This window comes from Musa acuminata, chromosome BXJ3-8 (assembly GCF_036884655.1).
Source record: "Musa acuminata AAA Group cultivar baxijiao chromosome BXJ3-8, Cavendish_Baxijiao_AAA, whole genome shotgun sequence".
Classification (NCBI taxonomy): Eukaryota; Viridiplantae; Streptophyta; class Magnoliopsida; order Zingiberales; family Musaceae; genus Musa; species Musa acuminata.
Genome location: NC_088356.1, coordinates 42,465,175 through 42,488,140, shown reverse-complemented (window position 1 = coordinate 42,488,140; position 22,966 = coordinate 42,465,175). Strand labels below are relative to the sequence as shown.

Below are 22,966 nucleotides of genomic sequence, written 5' to 3'. Positions count from 1 at the left end.
AATTCACGAAGCAATGCAAGGCAATTAGTCTTGTTTGAGAGTAGTTTTGGTTATGCATGGTTTGGTATTTAAGTTGTTCCCAAACAGATGGTGGGCAACACCGAAACATAATATTTGAAGGGATGTATACGTAAATTTCAAAGTTGGTGGACCAAACATACAAAAGGACAACTTCCGAGGACATGTATGTAATTGTCCCAAAGAAGCTATACGAAACGGGGAAACGCGTATCCCCTGAGAGGGCTCTTAAGGAACATTACCGAACAAAGAGATAGAAGTCCGAGCTTTCTTAGGGTTTCGCCATAGGTAGCGGGCATCGGATCGACGCAGCTCTCTTCTTCCGCCGACGCCTCTTTTTTCTTTCAGGTTGTGCTTTGACACGGTCCCTAATTCCTTTATTAGATCTTTGTGTAGTTTGCCTCCTTTAATTTCGTTATTTGCTCGCGAAAATGAAATTCATATTTTTCAGCGTTTATTTTGGTTTTAGGGTTGAAATGCTTTTCGAGATCTGTGATGTTTATCGTTTTATCCTAATCCTTAGTATTTCTGAAAACCCTGGCATTGATTGTTCTTTAAATCACAAAAATACCATTATCTTCCTTTATTTTCCTTCTTTGATGACCAAGAAACTCTGGATTTCAGTTTCTTTACGTAGGATCTCGAATTTCTTTTACATCAGTTGCGAGTAGGTTTTGTAAAACCTAGTAAGAGTAATTTTGAAACCCAAGCATAGATACTTCTTTTATAGATCATTTTTCAATGTGAAGAATCTGAAAAGGAGACGCTTCTAAATGATTGAAGGATTATTTCTTTTATATTTTCCATTATTTTCCTTAATAAAGTTGTTCCTTACTCTTGTTTTCCATTTTCTTTGAATCGGTGAAAGTGGGATGAGTGAGCCATTAATGGGCACGCTACTGTTCTTGATGGTTTAAAGTGTAGAGAGAAACCAGGTTAAATTCATCGAAAGAAGAGGTTTTATGAATAAATGGATGCCCCATTGTTGAGGGTTCTGTTTTTATTTTTAAAATAATCTGAATTGTCATGCTGTAAACTGCTCAAGGGATGCTTGCTTTCTGTTTTGCTGATTTTTTAAAGTGCAACTTATATTTTTGTGCATTTTCATCTGTTGATGGTTTTAGATCAAGATGGCTGGGAGAGGTCGCGTGCCTCGCCAAGCTTTTGAAGATGCTCGACGTGGTTATCCTGTCCCTCCTGAAGGGCCATTTTTTGGTGGCCCTGTTCCTCGTCCGCCTCACCCTGCTGCACTTGAGGAGGAACTTGAATTGCAGATGATGGATATAAGGAGGCTTTTGGCTGATAATCGTGGCCTAGCTGAGGATCGTGCAGCTTTTCATCGGGAACTGATTGCTGCTAAGGAGGAACTGCATCGGATGAATTTGGTGATTGCAGATATCCGTGCTGAGAAAGAAGCCCATGCAAGGGAGCTGATTGAGAAAGGATTGAAGTTAGAAGCTGATCTGAGAGCCACTGAACCTCTCAGGGATGAGGTTGTACAGCTTCGTGCGGAAATTAAGAGGCTAACTGCCATGCGACAAGAACTCACTGAGCAGGTTCGGTCCCTAACACAAGATCTGACAAGGGCACGAGCTGATAATAAACAAATCCCCGCTATGAAGGCTGAAATTGATGAGCTTCGGCAGGAACTTATCCATCTTCGGTTGGACTTTGAGAATCACACAATTCTTTTCATGCCATGTTTTGTTCACTTATCTTGCAAATTGAAACAATCTTTTCTGGCAGGATGTCTATCGAGTATGAGAAGAAAGGGAACTTTGAGCTAATGGAACAACGGCAGTCAATGGAGAAAAACTTGGTTTCCATGGCACGTGAAATTGAAAAATTGCGAGCTGACTTGGCTAATGCTGAGGGAAGGCCACGGGGTGCAGGTAACATTGCTGACACATTTTTTCTCCATATTTTACTTTATAATTTTGGTTACAGTACTGGAGTAATCTTTAATCTTATTGTGGAGTGCCATCTTTAATAAATAAATTTTTAAATTTGTGGAGTGCCATCTTTAATAATCTAAAGCCAACTGTTGATGCAAAGGAGGTGTGTCCTTGACATTATCTACTGTGGGTCATTAAAAAATCAGATTCAAGTTGTTTTTTGTTCAAGTTCGTTGGGGATGGTTTCAGTCTCTTATGTCTTTCTCAGAGGTCGTTTTTTTCTCTCAATATATTTATTTTATTAATTTCTTTTAACTTTGAATTTTTTTTTGTTGGTTTGCTGAAGGTGGAGGTTACCCTTCGTCCTACGGAAGCCCTGAAGGACTGTTCCCTTCGTCATATGGATATGAGTATGGTTTTCAGCCGGTAAGGTTACTAGAGATGTTTAAACAACAATATTGTTGTTAGTTTATTATCAAAACAATGCTGATCCTAGCTGTTGTGATGCTTATTACATTTTCTTCATTGTTAGCCTGTTGCTGACAAGGCTCCTCTCTATGGTGCTGGTTCTGGATCATGGGGAGCAGTTGACAAGGCTCGCGCTCCTCGCCGTTGAAAATCAAAATTGAATTGCCCTCTGAAATACAAATTATGCCTCTTTATGTTGCAGATGTTTCTCCACTAGAGGGTTAGAAGTTCTAGCTTTACCAATTGGCGCATGCTCCACCAGCCTGTCTTAATAGAATGCTGTTCATCGTTAAAAGCAAGACATAGCGCATCACTCATTATCTTTGCTTTTGTTGGACGGAGAAATGCTTTATATGCTTTTATATGGTAAATATGAGACATCAGTTATGTTTGACATTCATAATCTTATCTTATATTGTATTTCCTTAATTGTTACTTTTTGTAGCAAGTTAAATGGTTAGTTGAATCTTCTTGGTTTCTGCGGGCTCTGGCAGACGATCCAATGTCAGCAAATTGAAAAGAGAAAAAAAACCAGAGCCCGCAGAAAAAAATCCTTATGATTTTATTAGAGTTTTCAGTGAACGATTGGATTATCTCTTACTTGAGTTAGAAAAAAATACTTGTCATTTCTTGGGATTGATTAATATTGCTGTATTTGATTCATTCCGAAGGATTAGCGTCAAGGACTCCACATGAGTTAAATGGGCTGTTTTCTGGCACACATTTTTGGTTATGTCTTTGGATCACCATGGAATCTGCGTGAGTTCTTTTTCTTTTCTTAAGGTGTGGAGGGGTGGAAATGGCACAGTTTTCTTTGCAAGACTTGGCATTGTGTTGTATGGGCCCTCCCGATGGGAAGACAGAGGAGGAAGATTCTTGGTTTAATCTGTTGGTGCTATTTATAACCTTTAGGAATAGCAGGAAATATTTTTGAATCTCTTTGTTCGTATTAACTTGGCTGAATATCAGTTTGATCTTTGGTACTGGAGGAGTGTCAGTGAGACACTTCCAGTTGAGGTAACAATTAACGACAGTGGCTTAACATTTTACAACAATGAATTTCAGCATCATATTGTGATAATAGTTTAACAAACTCAGTTGATGGTCAAGCATAACAAATGGTAGGCTTTGAAGGAGGAAGGGTTTCAGTTGGGCAGCAGATACCGGAGGGTGAAGTAGATTAGTAGATGGAGAAAAGGGATTGTTGAGCCCATTCGACACAATTTTTTTCTTGTGTCTAGTGGGTTCTTAGATGTACATCATGGCTACCGTTCATCAAATCATATTCTGGACCTTTACATGGTCATTCTTTTTTGTTGCTTTCGGTAATGAGGTGTTGGAGGTATGCTAGATATTGTTTGAGATGTGGCAGATTTTTGGATCCTCAAGCTCATTAAGTCTGGTGAAGAATGCTTCTGGACTTGCAACCTTCAACTTGCCAAAGAATTATGATTGATTCGATCTTTAATTATATCTTATAGGGAATAAAAGTCTGGCCGCCACAAGTTTCTCTGGCCCCTTGTGTTGTGAAAAGTATGAAATTCTTCTGGATGATTGTCAAGTGCATTATCCAGATATCAGGTCTCTTTGGGAAAGTTCTCATTCATTTATGTAATTATTAGAAGTGAAAAATGTTAATCATTTCTGGATTGCTCAATCTTCTATACTACAGCCTGAAAATGATGGTCATCGTTACGGACAGTTACAATTTTCCTACACGATAGGCACACATGGTATTTCCTATGGTAGATGTAATCCATCTTCAAAAGTAACCAGTAAGAGCACTGATTTCATATACGGTGTTTCTTAGGCAAAATGATTGATCTATGTTTCAATTGCTATTGCATAAGATCATCGAATGATTCTCCATTTTTAATTCAATGGAGCATTTGATTAGAATTTGGTATTAATCTTATGGCTGTATAATGTGTCTAAAGGGATGGTGTATAATCCTTATTTTTAGGCACCAGATATTGTGTTTGCTTAATTCTGGTTTTAATATGCTAACAACAATTGGAAGCTGTAAGGTCCCAGCTATTAAGGGTCAGGTACTGGACATAATTATCATTGAGATGCTAGTTATCTTGTTCCACTGATGCACCTGTAGGCAGCTCTCATATTCTTGTATATCTGTGGTTTAATATGGTGATGGATGCATCCCAACTTATATTCCTATAAATGAAGAGCTGAATGAGATGGTCTTGTAATGATGATCTAGATAGGAGCATCAAGGACTCATGTCTGTAAATGGATTGGTTGAATATCATGTGAAAGAAGCCTTTATGAGCACCAACAGTAATCCCAATGATACTCATATTATTTAGAGCATATGTTGCTCTTAGTATTTACCATATGTCTAATACTTTTTGTTTTTGCTGGCTTTTCCTAAAGTTGTTTCCTGGACAGTATACACTATGTTTGACTGTGGTATAAAAATCTTCCCTGAATCAAGTGATGAAGTCCATATGGAGATGGATTGGCTGTCTATGACCCAACTTAGAGGCAAGTATTTCCTGCTGTTTGGAATTTGGTTCATTACATGTTTTAGAAGTGCTTATTATTTGGCTTTTGATGTCTTGAGTCTCATACCGTACTAGACTACTAATTGACGTGTGGTTGAGGTTTCCTCATTCTATAGCTGGTCAAGACATTTGTCACCCCTAGTGCAAGCCCCAAACTGTAAAGTGTAACCTCTGCTATAGTTTGTTTCTTAGAATACAATACTGAGTGCTTCTTTTGGAGTGACAACATTTCATACTAATACTATATGAGGTACAAGCTTGGCAAAGTGGTACAACATTTGCGGGTATCCGAGATTACATGGTTATGTCATCCAAGGGATGCCCCTTGTACAATAGTGATGTAATCTAGTTGTTTGGAGGCTGTTAGATTCCACACATCAAGTTCATGTCAATGAGTAAGAGATTTCTATATGAAATTGAGCTTACGAAGGCCAATATGTTGGTTTTAGATGAATGGTTTGTGCATTTCTAGTTTAGTTCATATGATTGTTGTTTGGGAAGGCTTTTGCCTTTCTTTTTTTTTGACTAAGCTTCAAGTTAGATCTATCTATATAAGTATTTGGTTGGTTTTAAAGATTTTGGTCAATAGTTTGGTTGGCTTGCATTGCAAGATAAACCTTGAATCGTAAGCTAAGATGGATGCTAAAATAATCATTCTGAGACCTGTGATACATAGTGTGTAATTTTTATGGAAGAGCTACTATTGACTTGAAGATGCTTTGATTCAATTTGAAGGGAAGGAAAGAAAAAAAAACTATTGTTCACTAACATTTTTCTGTTCCCTCCAATGTGACATCATACATTAGTCCCACATTAGAAGTGGGGGGACATTATAGATTAGTCCCACATTAAAAAGCGGGAGGAGAATTCAGAAATAATTTATTGGGTTAGATGGATTTACCATCGTTAAGTTGAGTATAAGCATTTTGGACCTATGGTTCTAGCCTATCAAGTTAATATATTGGATTGGACCATGATAATTGATATTAGAGCAGACCTAGTCAAAGAGTTACTAGTGTATGGAGCCAGAGACATTATGACTTGAGCTTCGTTGGACTGTGCCTTGGATGCCCTACTAGAATGATATTGGATTTTATGTTGGTGTGGGCTTTGATGAGGACATCAATCCTGTGAAGAGGGAGATTGTGGCACTCAAATATAGCTTTATATTGAAAGCACAAAAGGAGAATTAAGTAGGTTTAACGGGCTAGATGATCTGGTTAAGCACTTTAGGCTACATGGTTCTGGGCCAATCAAGTTAACAAGTTGGTTCTCCTGTCGGGCCGGATCATGACATCTGACTTCGTTGAATTCCTTTACTCTATTTGGTACATTATATGGCAACAACAGATAACTCAATTTATTTCTTCTTTGAATGCATCAAAAGCAGCCAATATGGTGCAAAACATGCAGTTTTTTATATTGACTAAATTCTACAAGTCTGGTGGTAGACCAGATTTTTGTTGCCACATTCAACTGAATCAGCAAGGGATCACATTGAAATTATGATGGATTACCATTTAGTGGCATCCGGCCTTCAAATCTCTTAACATGGCATGAATAAGAGTCTCAGATGATCAGAAATGCCGATCATGATGATAACATGAAGAGTTGGCTGGCAATTGTAGGAACAAATTTCAAGGACTTTACGGACATATGAGATCAGGAAGCATTTAAGGAGACCAGGGTAATAAGTATGAAGAATCATGATAAACAAATAGAACATTATGAAGCACTGCAAGTGATGATGGAAGAACTCATCAGAGCCTTAAAGCAGCATCAAAGGCAAATATACTTGAACCATACTCTGCAACAGTGAAAATTGAAATGCTTGCTATAATGAATTTCTGTGAAGCTAAATAAATGATATGCTGAAAAAAATGTAGGACAACTGGTTGGTTTCTGACAAGTGGGTCTGCGTGTTGCCAACTATTTGGACAGCAACCTAGTACCCCATTAAATAGGGGTTAAGGGGATATTGGTTTCCCAATCTAAGAGCATTCACATCTTGAATTCCCTATCTATGAGCAGCCAAAAAGTAGCTTTTATATCCTCAATGTAATTGTTATTATAAGTCATTTAGAGGTGTGGAGGGTGAGATTTTATAGAGAGGCAGCCCTAAGTGAGAAGTATGTTATGTAGTTGTCTGGATTTCCATTGAAAGATGGACCTGAACTATTCTTAGATCGATCGAATTGTTTTGTTCGCTTGGTATAACTTTGCTGAAGGGTGTGACATAGTCCTTCAGTTAGAAGTCTTTAAGCTGAAAGGGTGTGGTAGATGAGAAGTGATGAAAGCCTTACTAAGTATGTGATTCCATTCCATGTACTGCCATTTGTCATTGTTTTTGAAGTTCAAATAATTATAGCAAGGTCAAAAGAGGTGGATAAGAACTGCTTGGGTAGTTGCTAAGAGTAGCAAGAAGAAATAAGTTAATTATTGGTTTCTTCTTTGAGGATGCATTATATCAGATATGCATGTTCTTCTAGTACATTTTTTTGCTCTTTCAAACAAAAAATGCATGTCTTAAGTGCTTTGCTTCTTTTTTCTTTGAGGCGATCTAATTGATGTCTGTTAGATACAGTATACATTCTGTTGATTATCAACCATCGGTTATAAAGATTGCAAAATGTTCAACATAGTCGATGACTCACTGCTTGCATTGATTGTTATTTTCATCATCACAACTATTGTTATCTTCAGGTGCTAGTTTTGTTTCTAAGACTGGTTTGGATTCTGAGTCATATTGGCTTAAGCAGACTGTTCCCTAAGAATATGTGGGATCAGGAAGAATTTAATTTGTATATGACCGATCAAATGAGTGAATAGTCCTTGAGGGGCCTTGGTACACCCATGTTTTTAGTAAAATTTACGGTATAATTCTGTGAAACAAATACATATAATTACTCAGTCTTCAACTGCGACATCATTTTTACTGGCTTGAAATATAATCTACTGGTTGATGTGGGCTTCTTTAGAGAAAGTGGAAAAAGCTTTTGTTGCTTGGCAAATCTAGGGTTATTGACATGCTTAATGCTATTTGGAGTACCTAAGTTGCCATTTCTAATTGGTTGCTTTTTTTAGATGAGATTGCTCGGATAGTGGAAATAGTAAATAGATTGCTATGTTAATAATCCAGATATCAAATTATAAGTATAAGTAATTAAATACAACAATTATTTCTTTGGTTTGATTGCTATGTTGAAGGACGAATTTCATTCTGAGAAACTTTTTTGTCTATGTTGAGATTCAATGCATATGTATGCCATTATGATCATATACGAGTTGTGAGGAGTTTAGGGCACTTTCTTTGGCACTGAAAGGATTATAAATTTGATAAATATATGGTTAGGTGCAATCACTTATATATTGTTAAGGAGAACATGTCTTTAGGTACATTAGGAGAAATTATGGTTGTAAAATGGGTATTCATATGCTTATTTATCAAGCAAACTTTGCTAGAACTAAGTCAAGTATATTTCTAGTGTAGTTGCATTGTAACAGATACAAATATTGGTGAATACTATCAATAATTAAAACTATCATGCTAGTTGTCTGTACTAGAAAATTTACCTTCTCCAACTCAGATGTGATGTCATATAGTACCCCCAACAAAATGTTCATTTCTTTCTTTAACCCATTATCACTGCATTAGGTTCATATAGATGTGTTCCTATTGAATCTTAAATAGTATTTGGAGTCTTAACCTATAATATGATTATAGCCTAAACATACTTTGTCTGACATGTATTTATCTTTTAGGTATCAACATGTAATGTTTGGTGTTATTTGTGTTCTGCACCTTATCATTTCAATGAATTACTCATAATATATATCACATTGGACATATGCCTTCTTTTCAAGATAACATGGCTTGTCCTGGTCTAAAAGGGTTGTTAAGCTAATGTTTGGCTCATTTAACATCCAGATCATAGGTGCATGATCTACAATTGCTTATACCTCCCTCAAACCTTTTTTAAAGCTTCTTCCTGTCAAAGTTCTAGGCTGTTCTGCAAAATGGTCTATAACTTACCTAAATCAGAAAATGGAGAACAAATTAATTTGAAACTTTTAAGTATGAAGTTAAACTTGTATTATGTGTGCATTGAAAGAATGTCATCCTGGGATAAACAACATGATGCTTAATGCGGAGGTAACATGCTGATATTGCTAATTCCTTGGCCTTAAAGAGAATTTTTCCCTTTCAATGCTAATTGGTCATTTACTAAGATTTTTTGATAATTTTAATTGCAGATTCTTTATAGCTAAAAACATGATGAAGAAATCCTATCTGGTCTATAACTTTTTATTTTATTTTAAATATTTTTATTAATTTTCTTTTATTGGCCTTGCAACCTTAATTCAGAATTAACATATGGGACTTTTAAGTATTTAAAACCCTTGCAACCTTATCTCACAATTGAATTTACTTAAACAAGAAAAAGGGTATTAGAATCTCCTCTTGCCCCCTTGGTTCCTTGCTTTAAGTGCACATATGAGACTTTCCCTTGAGCCCCATTCTAAGCCTAATGACCTTCCTTACTAAACAACCAACAACTATCATGACTGCCTGACTTCTGTTAGCTTGCTACTTTCTTTGAGCAGAAAGACCTAGGGAAAGGAAAAAAAGGCAATTGAGATTTCATCCACCCTTGCCTGTGAGCCTAGGAGCAGCTTCACCGAAAGTCTGTTCACCACTGCTATTTTTAAATTCCTTGAAGCTATTGTTTAAGCAACTGTTGAATTGCATTTTTCTTCTGCAAAATCTCATTTTTGCAATTCTCCTTGCCTTCTCGTCTTTAATTTGTTGCAATTGTGAATTTTGTGCTTGAGTATAGTTTCATTGAGTGCGTAACATTGTGAAAAGAAAAAAATTCCAAGCTTGTTGATATAAATTGAATATCTTAGACATTCTTTCTTTCCATTATCTTCGTTCCTTTTTAATAATGTTGCCAAATTATTTATATTCGTCTTTTGTAGGTTGGTACACCCTTATGTTAGCAACCCCACAAGAAAGCTCCAGGTATGTTTTTTTTTCTTGTAATGCTTGGAAGTTTCGATTCTCATTTGAGATACAGTAACTAGTAGCTGGCCAGGAAATAAGAAAACTGCAGAAGGTATTTAAGATCATGGTTTCAGAAATAGTTAATCAATCATTTAACTAGTATGATTTTCTCCGTGTCTACATGTGGAATCCTGATAGCAATTAATACTCAACAATAATAAGATAGCTGAATAAAGCACTGATCCGTTGCATGTCATGACATGTGTTCACAAAACAGCAAATTGCGTATAGTCTTAAGAATGTCCTTGTAATGATAGTAGTAGTTGAATTGCAGATGCCTGTAAGCAAAGCTTCTATCTCATCTACTATGACATAAACCGTTACACCATTTCTTTCAACCTTTCTGAGAAACATCACATATTGCATCATTTTGAAAGCATGATTTTGGAGGAAAGACATATCCACTTTTGTAAAACTGTAGTGGTATTTTAATAGCACCATGTTGGCTCCTATTTCTGTATATAGATTCAGGCTACAAATGCTTCGAATAAAAGATCTTTTTTAGTTGTTTAGAATCGTTTTTGTTAAGGTAGGCATGGCAAGTTGATGTTGATGTACTGTTGGTGCCTGAGATAAAGCTTGAACATTATATTGTTATATAGGGACTGGCAATTCTTTGAAACATTGGATCTAGTTCTTGTTCTACCTGTGTGAGCAAACATGCCTGAGAAATGAAATCCTCTAGTTTGGCCTACTCGATAGATAGTTGCTGGCTTTTTTTTGGTGTCAGTTGTACTCCATCTGGCTTTACTTCCCATGCAAAATTTACCTACTCTAGCCCTTTTGTTGCTGGAGATAGCCAACGGTATGAGTGCATTGTAAATTCTGATGATTTTGAAGTAATATATTTCTTTTGTTCCACTACCATTTAGTAAGAAGCTAAAGCATTTTTTTTAATCTCCTATGGGAGCAGCTTTCACCTTTCCGGAATTATTGATCATGTTATTTCTTTAATGTATATAAATGAACGAGATATGTTGGCTGCCAGTATGCTTATTAAGATATTGTGATATTGATTTGCTACACCTAATCATCAAAAAATTGGCTCTTGCATGGATTCAATCTTCCGAATGACCTAATTTAAAAGTTTGAAATCATTACATGATCATGCAGGCCTTGAACCTATGACACAATGGCTGCAACTCGCCTGGATGGGATTGAAATGGCACTTATGCACAAGTGTGAATCAAGTGTGAATCAATCAACCCAAGCATATGCCAATATCTATTCTGCTTGATCCAAGATCCCAATTTCAAAACAACCTGGCTTCATTCAAGATGTTGAGTAGATAGGTGGATGAAAGCAGGTGAGACAGGGAAAGAGATTTTTAGGCAACGACGGGGGATGCAAGGAAGAATGTCTGAGTTTTTTAGGGTTTCCATGTGTGCAAGCATATATGCTGTGGACTGGTTTGCTTGTTTTGATTGCTTGGTCCCTCGACCAGGGCATGCACGTATTCCAAACATATCAGCTAGTAGGGATTACTGGTTAAATTGGCTGTATCATTTGCGTTGTATCTTCATTGCTTGTATCAGTCATGTAGTTGATATTTCTAGGACTAACCGATTCATCAAATGCTTGTTTCTGGTTCATTAACAAAGGCTGAAAGGGGGCATTTGTGGGACTCCAACATCAGTAGTGCTGAAGGTTCCTAAAAGTCACTGCTTTCATCTCTGTGTTCATCAAATTGGTTTAGCTTCTTGGCCTCATTTTCACTCTTTATCATGTGATGTTAAAGAATTCATTGTGTTCTCTGCTGAGAAAACTCTTGCAGCTTCTTTGGGTCCTCCTTATCATTTTTCCTGCTTTGCTTCATTTACTCTCCCATGCAGAATCTACAGCCTGCATGCATCACAATGTTCAGCAAGGCCAAGGCCAGCTATGGAGTCCAATGAATAACGCACCGTAACAGTGATAACCTATGTGGGTGTGCCCTTAATCTTCTCCATGTTTGACGGCAGTGAGCTCTGCACCATCATCGCCGCCAGATTCTTCATCCTCCGCTCCGGCCATAGTTTCCAGTGGCTTGTAAGTGTACAACATTGCACAGGTGATGTAGTAACCCAAGTTGAGAACCTGTAACCCCGTCACCAGCCAGTAGTAGTAATCTAACTTCCCCCTGTTGATGTTGTCTTGCAGCCAGTCGCCTCCCTTGCTGGTGCAGTGGTGCACCACGGTCACTAAGAAGGTGCCCGTGTAGTTCCCGATCGACATGGCGAGCCAGAACAGCGCCGCCGCCGTGCTTCTCATGCTCTCCGGCGCCTGGTCGTAGAGGAACTCCATGTTACCCACCGACGTGAATGCCTCGGCTAGCCCGTGGATGGCATACTGCGGCACCAGCCAGAAAACGCTGATGGGCACCACCGCTTTCGGCTGATCCACCAGCCCGTGGTCGGCGGCCGCCCCCTTCCGCTTCGCCTCCACGAGCGCGGCGGCCACGTTGGCCAATAGTCCGACGGCCATGCCGATGCCGATGCGCTGGAGGTACGTGATGCCCGACGGCCGCCGCGTGAACCGACGGGCGACGGGGACGAAGACGCGGTCGTACAAGGCGAGGCTGAGGAGCATGGTGAGCGTGGAGAAGATGGACAGGGTGGCCGCTGGGATCTGGAACCGCGGCGCGAGGTGGCGGTCCATCGTCCTCGCCTGCTGGATCGCGAAGCTGTGGTTGTGGGAGGATGCGGTGATGGTCAGGATCCCGGCGGCCCAGATGGGTATCATCCGGATGATCGACTTCAGCTCCTCCACCCGGTGGACCGTCGAGAGCGTCCACAGCCTCGGCCTGCCGGAGTCCACCATGTCGCCCTCGGTCACGATCGCGGCTCGATCCAAGAACCTACGACATGCCCATGCGAGAGACTAAACTTCCGAAGGGCACAGGCAACGCGAGAGGGGATCCAAAGGTAGTAAGTAGTAGCTTCTTTGTTACCCTAGCTGATGGGTGTGGAGCAGTCTTCCATTGGTGGAGATGGCGGCGTCGAGCTCCTCGTCGTCGTACAAGAGGCGCGGATCGGCTGGTTTGACTGCATTCCGCTTCCGGAAGGCGGCAACCACGACCTGGGTCAACCTGGTCAAAGGGCTCCCCCCGGGCTTCATCTTGATGTAGAGCGGGTAACCCATCACGAAGGCCACGACGGAGATGCACATGGCCATGGTGGGGATGCCCAGCCCCCATCCCCATCCCACATTGTCCTGGACGTACACCACCGCCGTCAAGGCCGTCAGCACCGCCACCTGCATGCTGAAGAAATAGAGGTTGAAGAAGTTCCACCCCCCGGCGTCGGGCCGACGCCCGTGTTGGATGCCGAACTGGTCGGCCCCGAAGGCCACAACACACGGCCGGATGCCGCCGGTCCCGATCGACGTGAAGAGGAGGGACACGTAGAGGGCCACGAGCTGCCACGCGGACGCGCGTGCGCACGCTGCAGGGCCGGTGCAGGGCGGCGGGCGGAATGCTGGGAGGATTGCCGACACGGTGAGGCTGATCATGCCCAGCTGGTAGATGACGGAGCCGATGGTGATGGTCCAGAACCGGCCGGCGAAGGAGTCAGCGACGAGGCCGCCGACGAGCGGGGTGAGGCTAGAGGTGCCGCTGAAGTTGGTGAGGGTGTTGGAGGCCTGCACCAGGGGCATGTGCAGCTGCTGCGTCAAGTAGGTGATCATGTTGGCATTGAATCCGGTGGTGGCGAATCGGTCGCAGGCTTCATTTGCTGGAGAGCAAGCAGAGTAAGTCCGTCAGCGTCAGCACAGGACCGAAGAGATACTGGACACGAGTTTGTGTCAGAACAACAAGCAAGAGAGGCGAAGCTCTCATGGGAGTGACAACAAAGATGAGATGCCAGAGCAAGTGGATATGGACAAGAAGCTGAGAACTGAATGAACATTGGCATGAAGCAAAATGGAAGTGTTCCAAGAGCTCAAAAACTCACCAATGGCGTTAGATCAACAGAGATGAAAGATGGTACGCAGAGATCAGTGACCAATGAGTGAGATAGATAGGTGACAAGAAAGGGCATCATCACAGCTCACCTAGTACAAATGGCATGGTCTTAAGGCCCCCCTGCTTTCTCTTCTTCTTCTTCTTCCCTTCTTCCTCCCTCCCATTCCCTGCCGTTGCCATCCGACCAGCTGCAGACCCGGGGGAGGGCGATCTCCTCTGCTATTGTCATGTCGAGTACAGCCTCTCTCATATATAGCCTGTTATACATATGTTCTCCGGCATATTTAATGCACCGTCAAAAGGGCATGCTACTAAACTATTTGAACAGGGATGTTACTATTTCTCGAGGAAGGTGAAGGAGCTGAGACAAAGTACTTTTTCCCACCCTGTCTCCTATCCACTATTACCATATCTTTCATGCTGTTTTCTGATCTCTACGCCAATACGAAGAACAGCAGCAGCAGCCTTAGGCCAAACCACTTATAGGCTGGTTAGGTTTGTGTTGCAAACGCAGTATGATTCTTTGCCACTCTTCCTAGTCATGCATGGCATGGTCTTTAAGGCATTTAATGTTGATGGTTGGTGGCTGGGATGAGTCAAAAGGAGGAGGACAAGAAGTGGTGATGGATGATGGCTTTCTTCTCTTTCAAGTGTGTAGTAGTACGATTTGCAAGCGGGCAGGGCTCCTCCTTGACTCGATCACTAAAACAGTACATTTGAAATGAAGCTTCTAATCATGCTATTAACCAAGTGTCCTAATAATTGATGACACAAATGATCCTACGACAAGGTTTAAAACAATTCTCTCTCAATAAACAAGGAAAACACACATGGCTCCACCACCAGTACAAGAGCATGTGAAGATTTGGTGTGGTTTTCCTGGCTTTGTCAGTCACTATAAAGAAGGCTGTTTGTTCTCCCACACCACTAGAGATAAGGTGGTATAAAGGTTTCCGCTCGTGTTAGGCACTTGCAGATCATTAGTATTGAAACCAGTATTTACAGTTCTATTAATTTACAAAACCAATTAACGTTCCTAATTTTTTTTTTAATATAGTCATACAATTCAAAAGCTAAAATCCTTAATTATTTAATATTGAATATATATATATATGAGAGAGAGAGAGAGAGAGAGAGAGAGAGAGAGAGAGAGAGAGAGAGTTTTACCTGAGATTACAAAGGGCTTTCTTGAATTTCTAAACCTATTACCCACAACAACATGGAACAAAATAACTACATATCAGGTTGAACACTTGCAACCTTTTCAAACAAAATTTCCAACACTAGGCAGTGTGTCAAAGGCCATGGATGCAGAAAAACTATGGAATTTTTATGCTGCAATCCAATATTCACGTCAAACGACTACTATTCCACATCTTAGCTAGTTTAACCTCTTGTAATGAAAGGGCACCCACCCATCATAAAATAGTGAGCAAGCAAGATGGTTTCCTACTTCTTGATTAAATTAATGCCAAATTGCACACTAATTAGTTTCACATATCATTATAAAGTTCCAATGCTACCTACCTATTTTTTAGAATTATACAGATGACTGAAGCTTCATTAATGTGGAGACTCTTCACCGACCATAATTGGATCATGTTTTATACAATGACAATAGACCCCAATCATAATCAGAATAGTAGATAGATTCTATCATAAATCAAGTCAAATGAAGTCCAAACCATACATACCAAAGACAAGTCAAGGCTAACATTTGATAAGCAATCTATGATGGGAATCAACATTGGCTTTAAGTTAAAAGGCATGAGATTGAGATAGATAAAAAAGATTGAATCAATGAAAACATCATGTCAAATCAAACCACTAAACATCTTAATTATCTTCTTCTCCAGAACCCCCCCATGTAATAAAACAGTGGACAAAATGGTGGGCTACATATTGAGTTATATAACCAGTTTGAAGTAGTATTCCAAGTTCCTTTAGCAGGAGTTTTACTTTTACAACCTCAATGCCAAGGAAAGCATTACTTTTACTATTTCATTTAGCAGAAATTAGTTCCTCTTATACTAAATAGTGAGAGAAAAAGAATAATGTGAGGACATTGACAAGGAAAGCATTATGTTGTTACCATCTCTCACTTCAATGCCGTGGCATCCACTGCTTATCTCAATTATGTATACAAGGACAATGGCTTTCAAATGTAACATGATTGGGGAGAAAAAGATCCACTGGAGTGCACTGGTCATGCACAAAAGCCAAAACAATCCATCATTGCAGCAGATAAAACAACAGATAGCTCAGCATTGAACACAGTCAGGGTTAGTAGATGAGATCAAACTTATCCATTTATGTGTTCATACTTTTCATGATAATGAAAATGAGATGAGGTTGTGTGGCCTACAGCCTTAAATACAATATCACCTATTTTATGTAATAATTTCTTGATCATTGTCGTTTCATATACAAGTTCAATTTAATAAAAACACAAAAATATATTGATATAGTATAATATGAACTCTCTCTCTCTCTCTCATAATTAACATGTTCTGTATTCGGCTGCACCACGAATGAGACTTTGTCCAGAATTGTTATACTACATCTACTACTGACAGTTGTTTTCTGGCTTCTAAAGGCTCCTGTTCCTTCCTTCCATTGTGTCATTCATGTCTATGTATATACACCTACGAGTTAGGTCGTATGTATACATGAGTTAGGTTTAGGCTTTATTGCCCAATCCAAATCAGACCTGTCTTCAGCTTAAACAATGAGCACAACTGATGAACACTGGCTAAGAAGAAAAAGAACATGAGGACACTATCCATTAGCTATTTTTTTTCTTTTTGCTAGTTTTTTTTTTAAAATTTTTGTTATCATACTTTTGCTTATTATGTCTTTTTGGAAGCTCAATTCTAATATATTTAGATTTCTTCTTCACTATAGTTCAAACCATGCTAATTGTCAAAGGGTTTGTTCAACAGGATACGAGAATAATTAATATTAAAAAATGAAGGTCTGTAAATTTTCTAGCAGCAGATTATGATTGGAGAGAACAATTTAACAAGATTGCAGTATCAAACAAATCTATTCATATGAGAATTTATTTAAATGTGATTATTTTTCCATGTAGAAGAAACATCACATGGTAGATGTAGAAGAAGCTAAATGAGCTCCCTGAAATAACACTGGCCAAGACTCTCCAGTAAATGATCCTCATAATAGCATGCTATTAGAGTGTACCTATTTTCGATCATTTGATTAGCACTACTTGTTACTTTGTTTTCTCAGATGCAGACTTTCAGTATCATATTAGGTACCATAAATTTCTAATAAGAGAATACTCACCATTACCGCCATCAAAGTACACATGCCATTAAAGTTCTAACATGCGGATTATGATTGGATATCCAGAATTGAACTACATTATCTTTTTTAATATGATACACATATTGAACATTTGTTATTTCATTTACTTGTTTGATTAGATTACAATACAGAAATGCATTCTCTCTTTTTCTATTGGCCAGAATAGCACTACTTGTTACTTTGTTTTCTCAGATGCAGACTTTCAGTATCATATTAGGTACCATAAATTTCTAATAAGAGAATACTCACCATTACCGCCATCAAAGTACACATGCCATTAAAGTTCATACTGGGCCACATATATATATATATATATATATATAAAGGTTTGTTTTGAAAAGTTCTAACATGCGGAGGTCACAAACCCATTCTGATATAACATAAACAATCGTCAGATATTCGATTATAACCTAATGAAAATAATTCACCCAATAATCCATCAGCACAAAGAAGATTGAAAAAGTGCAGATGCCTTATGAGATACATCCAACTTGCGTTTTGTCAAAATATCATAATTGTTTCAGCAGTTGTGGTTTGATCCCCCAGTTGTCACAGCAAAATGATAGCAAATAGGAGAGCAACTTGCAACTCTACTACATCCACCTCGATGATAACAGAAAGCAACCGCAATAAAATTAATCTTACGTGAACATCAGTCGCAAAGGGTCCCAAGTATGTCATCATCTCTGTAGAGGTGGTACCTGATAACAGTCAACATAGAAGACATTTAGGATCAGAACAGGAACATTTCTGCTACTATGTTAAAAACAAGAACAAAATAGAAAGCTACCCTTGTCAATGCGACCAAAGAAAATATGTGAGAACAAATGCTGAAGATTAGTATGAAACTAGAGTCTGCAATCAGCTAAAGATTTTCCCCTTGGCTTCCTATGCTTATTACAATTTATTCTGACTGTTTTTATTAGCAGCAATTATGAAGTCACACACTATCAATCCTCACCTTTCTTATCAGGTCAACGCTACCTGAAATTCATGTGTACAAATGAAAATAATTTTCATCAAAATAAACACACACATAGAAACCACAAGGAAATCACCGTGGCTAATCATCACAAATAAATTGGTCTCTGGGGATGTTATGCACACATATGTCTCATCAACATCGATCACCTTATGGTCACATCATTTAAAGTTGTGATTGGTTCAGGGTTAAAAATATAACATAACTATGTTAAACTGGGTTTAATTTTCTTTTTTTGTTTGGTTATCAAAGGATTGATCATCTAGCTTAGAAAAGAGAATGTGACTGTGTTATTTTAACCCAGGTATCTAGTTCAAACCCCTTCATCCAGGTTTTAATGGGCTAAACAAAGAATCATCAACTTGACTGCTGTAAGCCTCAATCTAACACACAGCATAAGTCTTAATTATGGGTCAGTATGTCAATGGCAATATGGTAATTAAATTTAGCCAATGATCAAAATTTTATACAAAAATTTCTATACTTAGCAGTCGGCACAAATTTTGCCTACATCCTATACCATCCACAAAGCCTGCATCCTTTGCTTTCTTTCACAAGTTAGCTTAAATCTAGAGCAGAAAGAAAGTTGCAAAGATAAGTTAAACATACTCTTTCTCTCCAAGCTTCACCTCTGTCCCGCCATATTCAGGTAGCAGAACAGTGTCTCCTTCCTTCACAGAGACAGGGATAAGTTTCCCATCCCTATCACGTGCCCCAGGACCTACTGCTACAACTTTTCCAGAGTTCAACTGCCAATAAGAATGCACAGGAAGAAATAAAACTCATAGTTAAGAAAAAGCAACTGAAAAAGTCTTATTGTTTTGAACTATGAAGCAGTAATAATTTGCTTATAAAAACCTTAATTTACAAATTTAACTGACAGTGAAAAACATTATAATATCGTAGATGACTGTTGCACAAAACAATACAGAATTTTGCAACAGGAATTAATTGCACAAACATCATAATTCAGGAATGCAAACCAACTTCAAAGCCTAAGAAACAAAAAAGAAAAAGACTAACAAAAATGATTAGAAAGTAAATAAAATGATATCAAAAGAGGGAGGGAGGTAGTGAAGGTTGTAGGGAAGAGAGATGATGATGATATGACAGATTAGGGGGCAAATAAGGTATTCCAGTAATTGTGATTCCCAATCAGTGTTTATAAATAATGCACTAATACAATTGTGAGGGCAATGATTCTTTATGACACACCAACTTATTAAGATTGACTGAGTTGCATGATGTAAACAAATTAACCAGATTATTTTAGTAATTTAAGTTTAGGTTTAGATAATTCACCCAGTTAATCGATATTAATTCAATATGTTGAGATGTGTCATGTCCAAAATGAGATACCATGCAATAGCTGGACCATGAGCTATAGTGTCAGTAATAGCTACTTATGTTCCATGTGCAGATTCAGAACCATATATACAGGTCAAATTTGGTCAAAAACAAGTTGGTATTGCATTCCTGAGATCCTCAGTGCAGCACCACCTAGCTTCATCTATATCTCTATTAGGATATGCAAAGCTATGGATTTCAGCAGATTATCCACATTAAATTTAGTAGAACCTTGGTCCGTAAGTTTATGTCAATCAAATGATATATGCAATAATAGGCCATCCAAAATCTATCACCACCTTCTATTACACTGTTCTTCCAAATAATACAGTTCTAATTGAACTCATTCATCCAAGACATAAACTTTTACAGGAATCTTTCCTGGAAGATAACTGGAGTAACAAAGTTGAGGAAAGGGTACATTCTGCCAACAAATATTGTATTTTTTATTTGATCATCTCTGCTCATCAACCTTCAGTCAACTCCTGAACTCCTGTGAGACCTAGGTATCTTCAAAGTACCGCTTTCTTAAAAATGCAATGAGCAAAATGCTTAAAGTTCATGTTCGAACATCCAAATACGATGCTCACAAGATTTCGTTTGAATGCGCTACGGTCATGTTTGAATGTCCATATACGAAGCTCACAAGATACATTTTTCTGGATCCCTATTGGCAATCACAATATCCACAATACAGGAACATGAGAAGAGGGACAAATTTTGGGCCTCACCCAACGAAAGCCAAAATCGTTTAAAACCAAGGTCACAAAAGAATCGCCAAAATTATCAATCAATTACAGCCCAAATAAAAGATCTAATTTGATTAACACCACCACTTTCCGCAAGAAACGCAAGCCTTCTTCTCGGCCTTGATCCACTTCTTCAGTTATAACCAAATACCAAATCTTGATAAACATCTAATACGATTAAAGTCCAAGATCAAAGATCTAATTCGATTAACCCCACCGCTTCTCCACGAAAAACAAAATTGGTCTTCTTGGCCTTGATCCACTTCTTCAGCTATAACCAACAATCAAATCACGATAAATATCTAATACGATCAAGATTCGATAAAGCTCCAACATCCAATACGATGAACATCACCACTTCTCTCAAGAAACAATAATATTCTTCTTGGCCTTGATCCGCTAATTCAGTTATGAGCGAAACAAAATCTTGACACGCCATACGAAGCAGATTTCACCAGCGATCGATCCTTTTAATGCATTACATCGAATGCGGAATAGAAGCAATATGCATCGATAAAACCTAGATTTTTTCAAAACGATAAAAAGAAACAACAAGAACATATAACTAAACCACAGTCTCTTTTTACCTTGGTGGTCTTCTCCGGGAGAAGGATTCCAGCACTGGTCTTGGAGGGAGGGACGATCTTCTCCACGAGAACGCGGTTAAAGAGAGGAATCAGGCGCTTCGCCATCGACGGCCGCAAGAAGAAAGCGAAAAGACCTTTAGCGAGCTTTCTCTCTTGCCTCTCCGTAGGGCTGCGCGAGCTGGAGAGCAGGGTAGGGTTTAAGAGGGGCTCTTCGGTAACTAAATCACTAAATCACCCTTACCATTCATCAATAATTACGAGTCACTTTCCACGTTAGCTTCGGTATGAGAGGGGCAAAAGTGGAAATGTCGCAGCCACAAGTCTCGAACGGTTGGCTTTGGCAGCTAGGGTTCTACAAGTGAGTAGAAGGTTCATGAATGTGCTCCTCCGAAGGCCGGGCTTGGGCCTATGTCTTCTTGCTTAAATGGGCCTTAGCCCAAGCCATATATGATGAACTGGCTTATCTATTTTATTTTTCTAATATATACATATATATATATAATAAAATATAACAATAACTTAAATATAAAGTCGATTAAAGCATAGAAATACTGCATCGCAGCAAATTAAAAGTAACATTTGCAAGTATAATTCATGACATATATTGCAACCACATAATTCAAGGAATTACTTCGAACGAGAAGGATGTGGACATGTAGGGCTGCTGCTTTCCGAGTCTTCCAGTCTTCCTCTTATCCTTTGGTGTTTCCAAGCCACTAGCAACCGCAATAAAATGATCACTTCACGCCATGCGTGAACGCGACGGTAATAGACTACCATCCGATATCGTCAAACCATTTGCGGAAAGGAGAGATTCCCATGACGTCAATTCCATGACGGAAACCCACTCCTCGGCCCCTATAAATCTGCCCTCCTGCAGCAATCGTATGCGCATCACGGAGGGAGGATGAAGAGAGGCGACGTCGTCGTGCACGGCCATGGATTCCTCCTCTTCGCGCTGGTCGTCCTTTTCCTCGTCACTTGTTTTCTCCTACCACCGGCTGCCGACGCACGAGCGGCTCCGTCGGGGAAGAAAGACAACTCGGCGTCTGCCGAAAGTAAGTAAAAACTTATTTCACTGCTCTTAATTAATATCTTCTTGTGGGGGGAGCTTCCACTTATCTTGTGCATATCTGTTCGTTTACTCCTTTCGAGCTGGCGTAGCGGGAGGCGTCGTCAAAACGTACCCAGCCATGTCAACCAGAAAACTACAGTCGTCATGCCCACCAAATACCCCGATCAGCTACTGCGCATTAAATCCTAACCTTCCTGTGCCAGTTCCGCCTTCGCCATGCCGACGAAACGGGGTTTACGGCTGCTCGCCACGTCGTTCGCCTCAGCCTCCGCCTCCGCCTCCGCCGCCATGACAGGCTATATATATATCCTGCGGTGGTATTGAGCTGAATCGAGATACGTACGTCCGTGTCGTGCAGATCCTTGGACGAGAAACAAGTTGAAGAAAGTAGTAGCTAAACATAATAAGAATAAATTCGCTAGCTGGATGTGCGGGGTATCAAACAGTATACTGTGTGAACTACGGCTTCAGAAGGATGCTTGAAACGTATATATATATATATATATATATATATATATATATATATATATATATATATATATATATATATATATATATATATATATATATATATATATATATATATATATATATATATCTTGCTCTCCCCTTCTTTTCGTCGAGCTACAATGTCATTCCATCAAGGGTGAAGCCCTTGTGGTGGAAAGTCTCCATCTCAATCGTTGTTCGTCCTATTTATCTATTATCTCTGATCATATATTAATTCTGTCGCTCCTCAACACAGATTGGCATGAAACTGTATAAACATGGACGGCAAGAATTTTAAATAAAAGCTAAAAATAATGATTGAAGATGGGAAATATCGTACCTCTTGCATGCTAAGCGAACACTCTACCATCTGAATTACATCCCCACATGCCTATAAAGTTTTAATGAACATAAATATTCATACTAAAAAATAAATACAAATATTAAAGAAGAGTTTAAATACAAATATTAAAGAAAATAATAATTTTTATTTTTGTTGGTA

The 22,966-nt window shown here is 39.1% G+C and overlaps 3 protein-coding genes and 1 long non-coding RNA gene across 8 annotated transcripts; 2 read left to right on the top strand and 2 right to left on the bottom strand.

Moving 5' to 3' along the window:
- Positions 1 to 212: 212 nt before the first annotated feature.
- Positions 213 to 11,598, top strand: LOC135645225 (protein FLX-like 3). 3 transcript variants are annotated; one of them, XR_010498695.1, is made up of 8 exons: positions 213 to 366; positions 1,143 to 1,681; positions 1,765 to 1,910; positions 2,260 to 2,339; positions 2,446 to 2,747; positions 4,773 to 4,883; positions 9,884 to 9,926; positions 11,082 to 11,598. XR_010498695.1 is itself a non-coding variant. In XM_065163401.1 (5 exons), exons 2-5 carry the CDS (start codon positions 1,149 to 1,151, stop codon positions 2,527 to 2,529), a joined length of 843 nt encoding a protein of 280 aa, XP_065019473.1. In that variant the 5' UTR covers positions 213 to 366; positions 1,143 to 1,148; the 3' UTR covers positions 2,530 to 2,816. The 3 variants fall into 3 exon arrangements, 1 of the variants encoding a protein (XP_065019473.1); XR_010498696.1 differs by lacking the exon at positions 4,773 to 4,883; XM_065163401.1 differs by lacking the exons at positions 4,773 to 4,883; positions 9,884 to 9,926; positions 11,082 to 11,598 and having other exon boundaries at positions 2,446 to 2,816.
- Positions 11,599 to 11,725: 127 nt separating this feature from the next.
- LOC135645224 (protein NRT1/ PTR FAMILY 3.1-like) lies at positions 11,726 to 14,727 on the bottom strand. 2 transcript variants are annotated; one of them, XM_065163399.1, is made up of 3 exons: positions 13,998 to 14,727; positions 12,898 to 13,678; positions 11,726 to 12,804 (listed from the first exon to the last, which is right to left on the bottom strand). In XM_065163399.1, exons 1-3 carry the CDS (start codon positions 14,086 to 14,088, stop codon positions 11,904 to 11,906), a joined length of 1,773 nt encoding a protein of 590 aa, XP_065019471.1. In that variant the 5' UTR covers positions 14,089 to 14,727; the 3' UTR covers positions 11,726 to 11,903. The 2 variants fall into 2 exon arrangements, with proteins under 2 accessions (XP_065019471.1, XP_065019472.1); XM_065163400.1 differs by having other exon boundaries at positions 11,758 to 12,804; positions 13,898 to 14,037.
- A 2,962-nt stretch (positions 14,728 to 17,689) lies between these two features.
- LOC103995368 (10 kDa chaperonin, mitochondrial) lies at positions 17,690 to 21,242 on the bottom strand. Its single transcript, XM_009415936.3, has 3 exons — positions 20,901 to 21,242; positions 18,827 to 18,966; positions 17,690 to 17,936 (listed from the first exon to the last, which is right to left on the bottom strand). The coding sequence occupies exons 1-3, from the start codon at positions 21,003 to 21,005 to the stop codon at positions 17,888 to 17,890; spliced, it is 294 nt and encodes a 97-aa protein (XP_009414211.1). The 5' UTR covers positions 21,006 to 21,242; the 3' UTR covers positions 17,690 to 17,887.
- Positions 21,243 to 21,789: 547 nt separating this feature from the next.
- On the top strand, positions 21,790 to 22,402 carry LOC103995369 (uncharacterized). 2 transcript variants are annotated; one of them, XR_672515.3, is made up of 2 exons: positions 21,790 to 21,958; positions 22,065 to 22,402. It is a non-coding gene; the product is annotated as an uncharacterized LOC103995369 (long non-coding RNA). The 2 variants fall into 2 exon arrangements; XR_010498961.1 differs by having other exon boundaries at positions 21,792 to 21,958; positions 22,056 to 22,402.
- Positions 22,403 to 22,966: the final 564 nt, after the last annotated feature.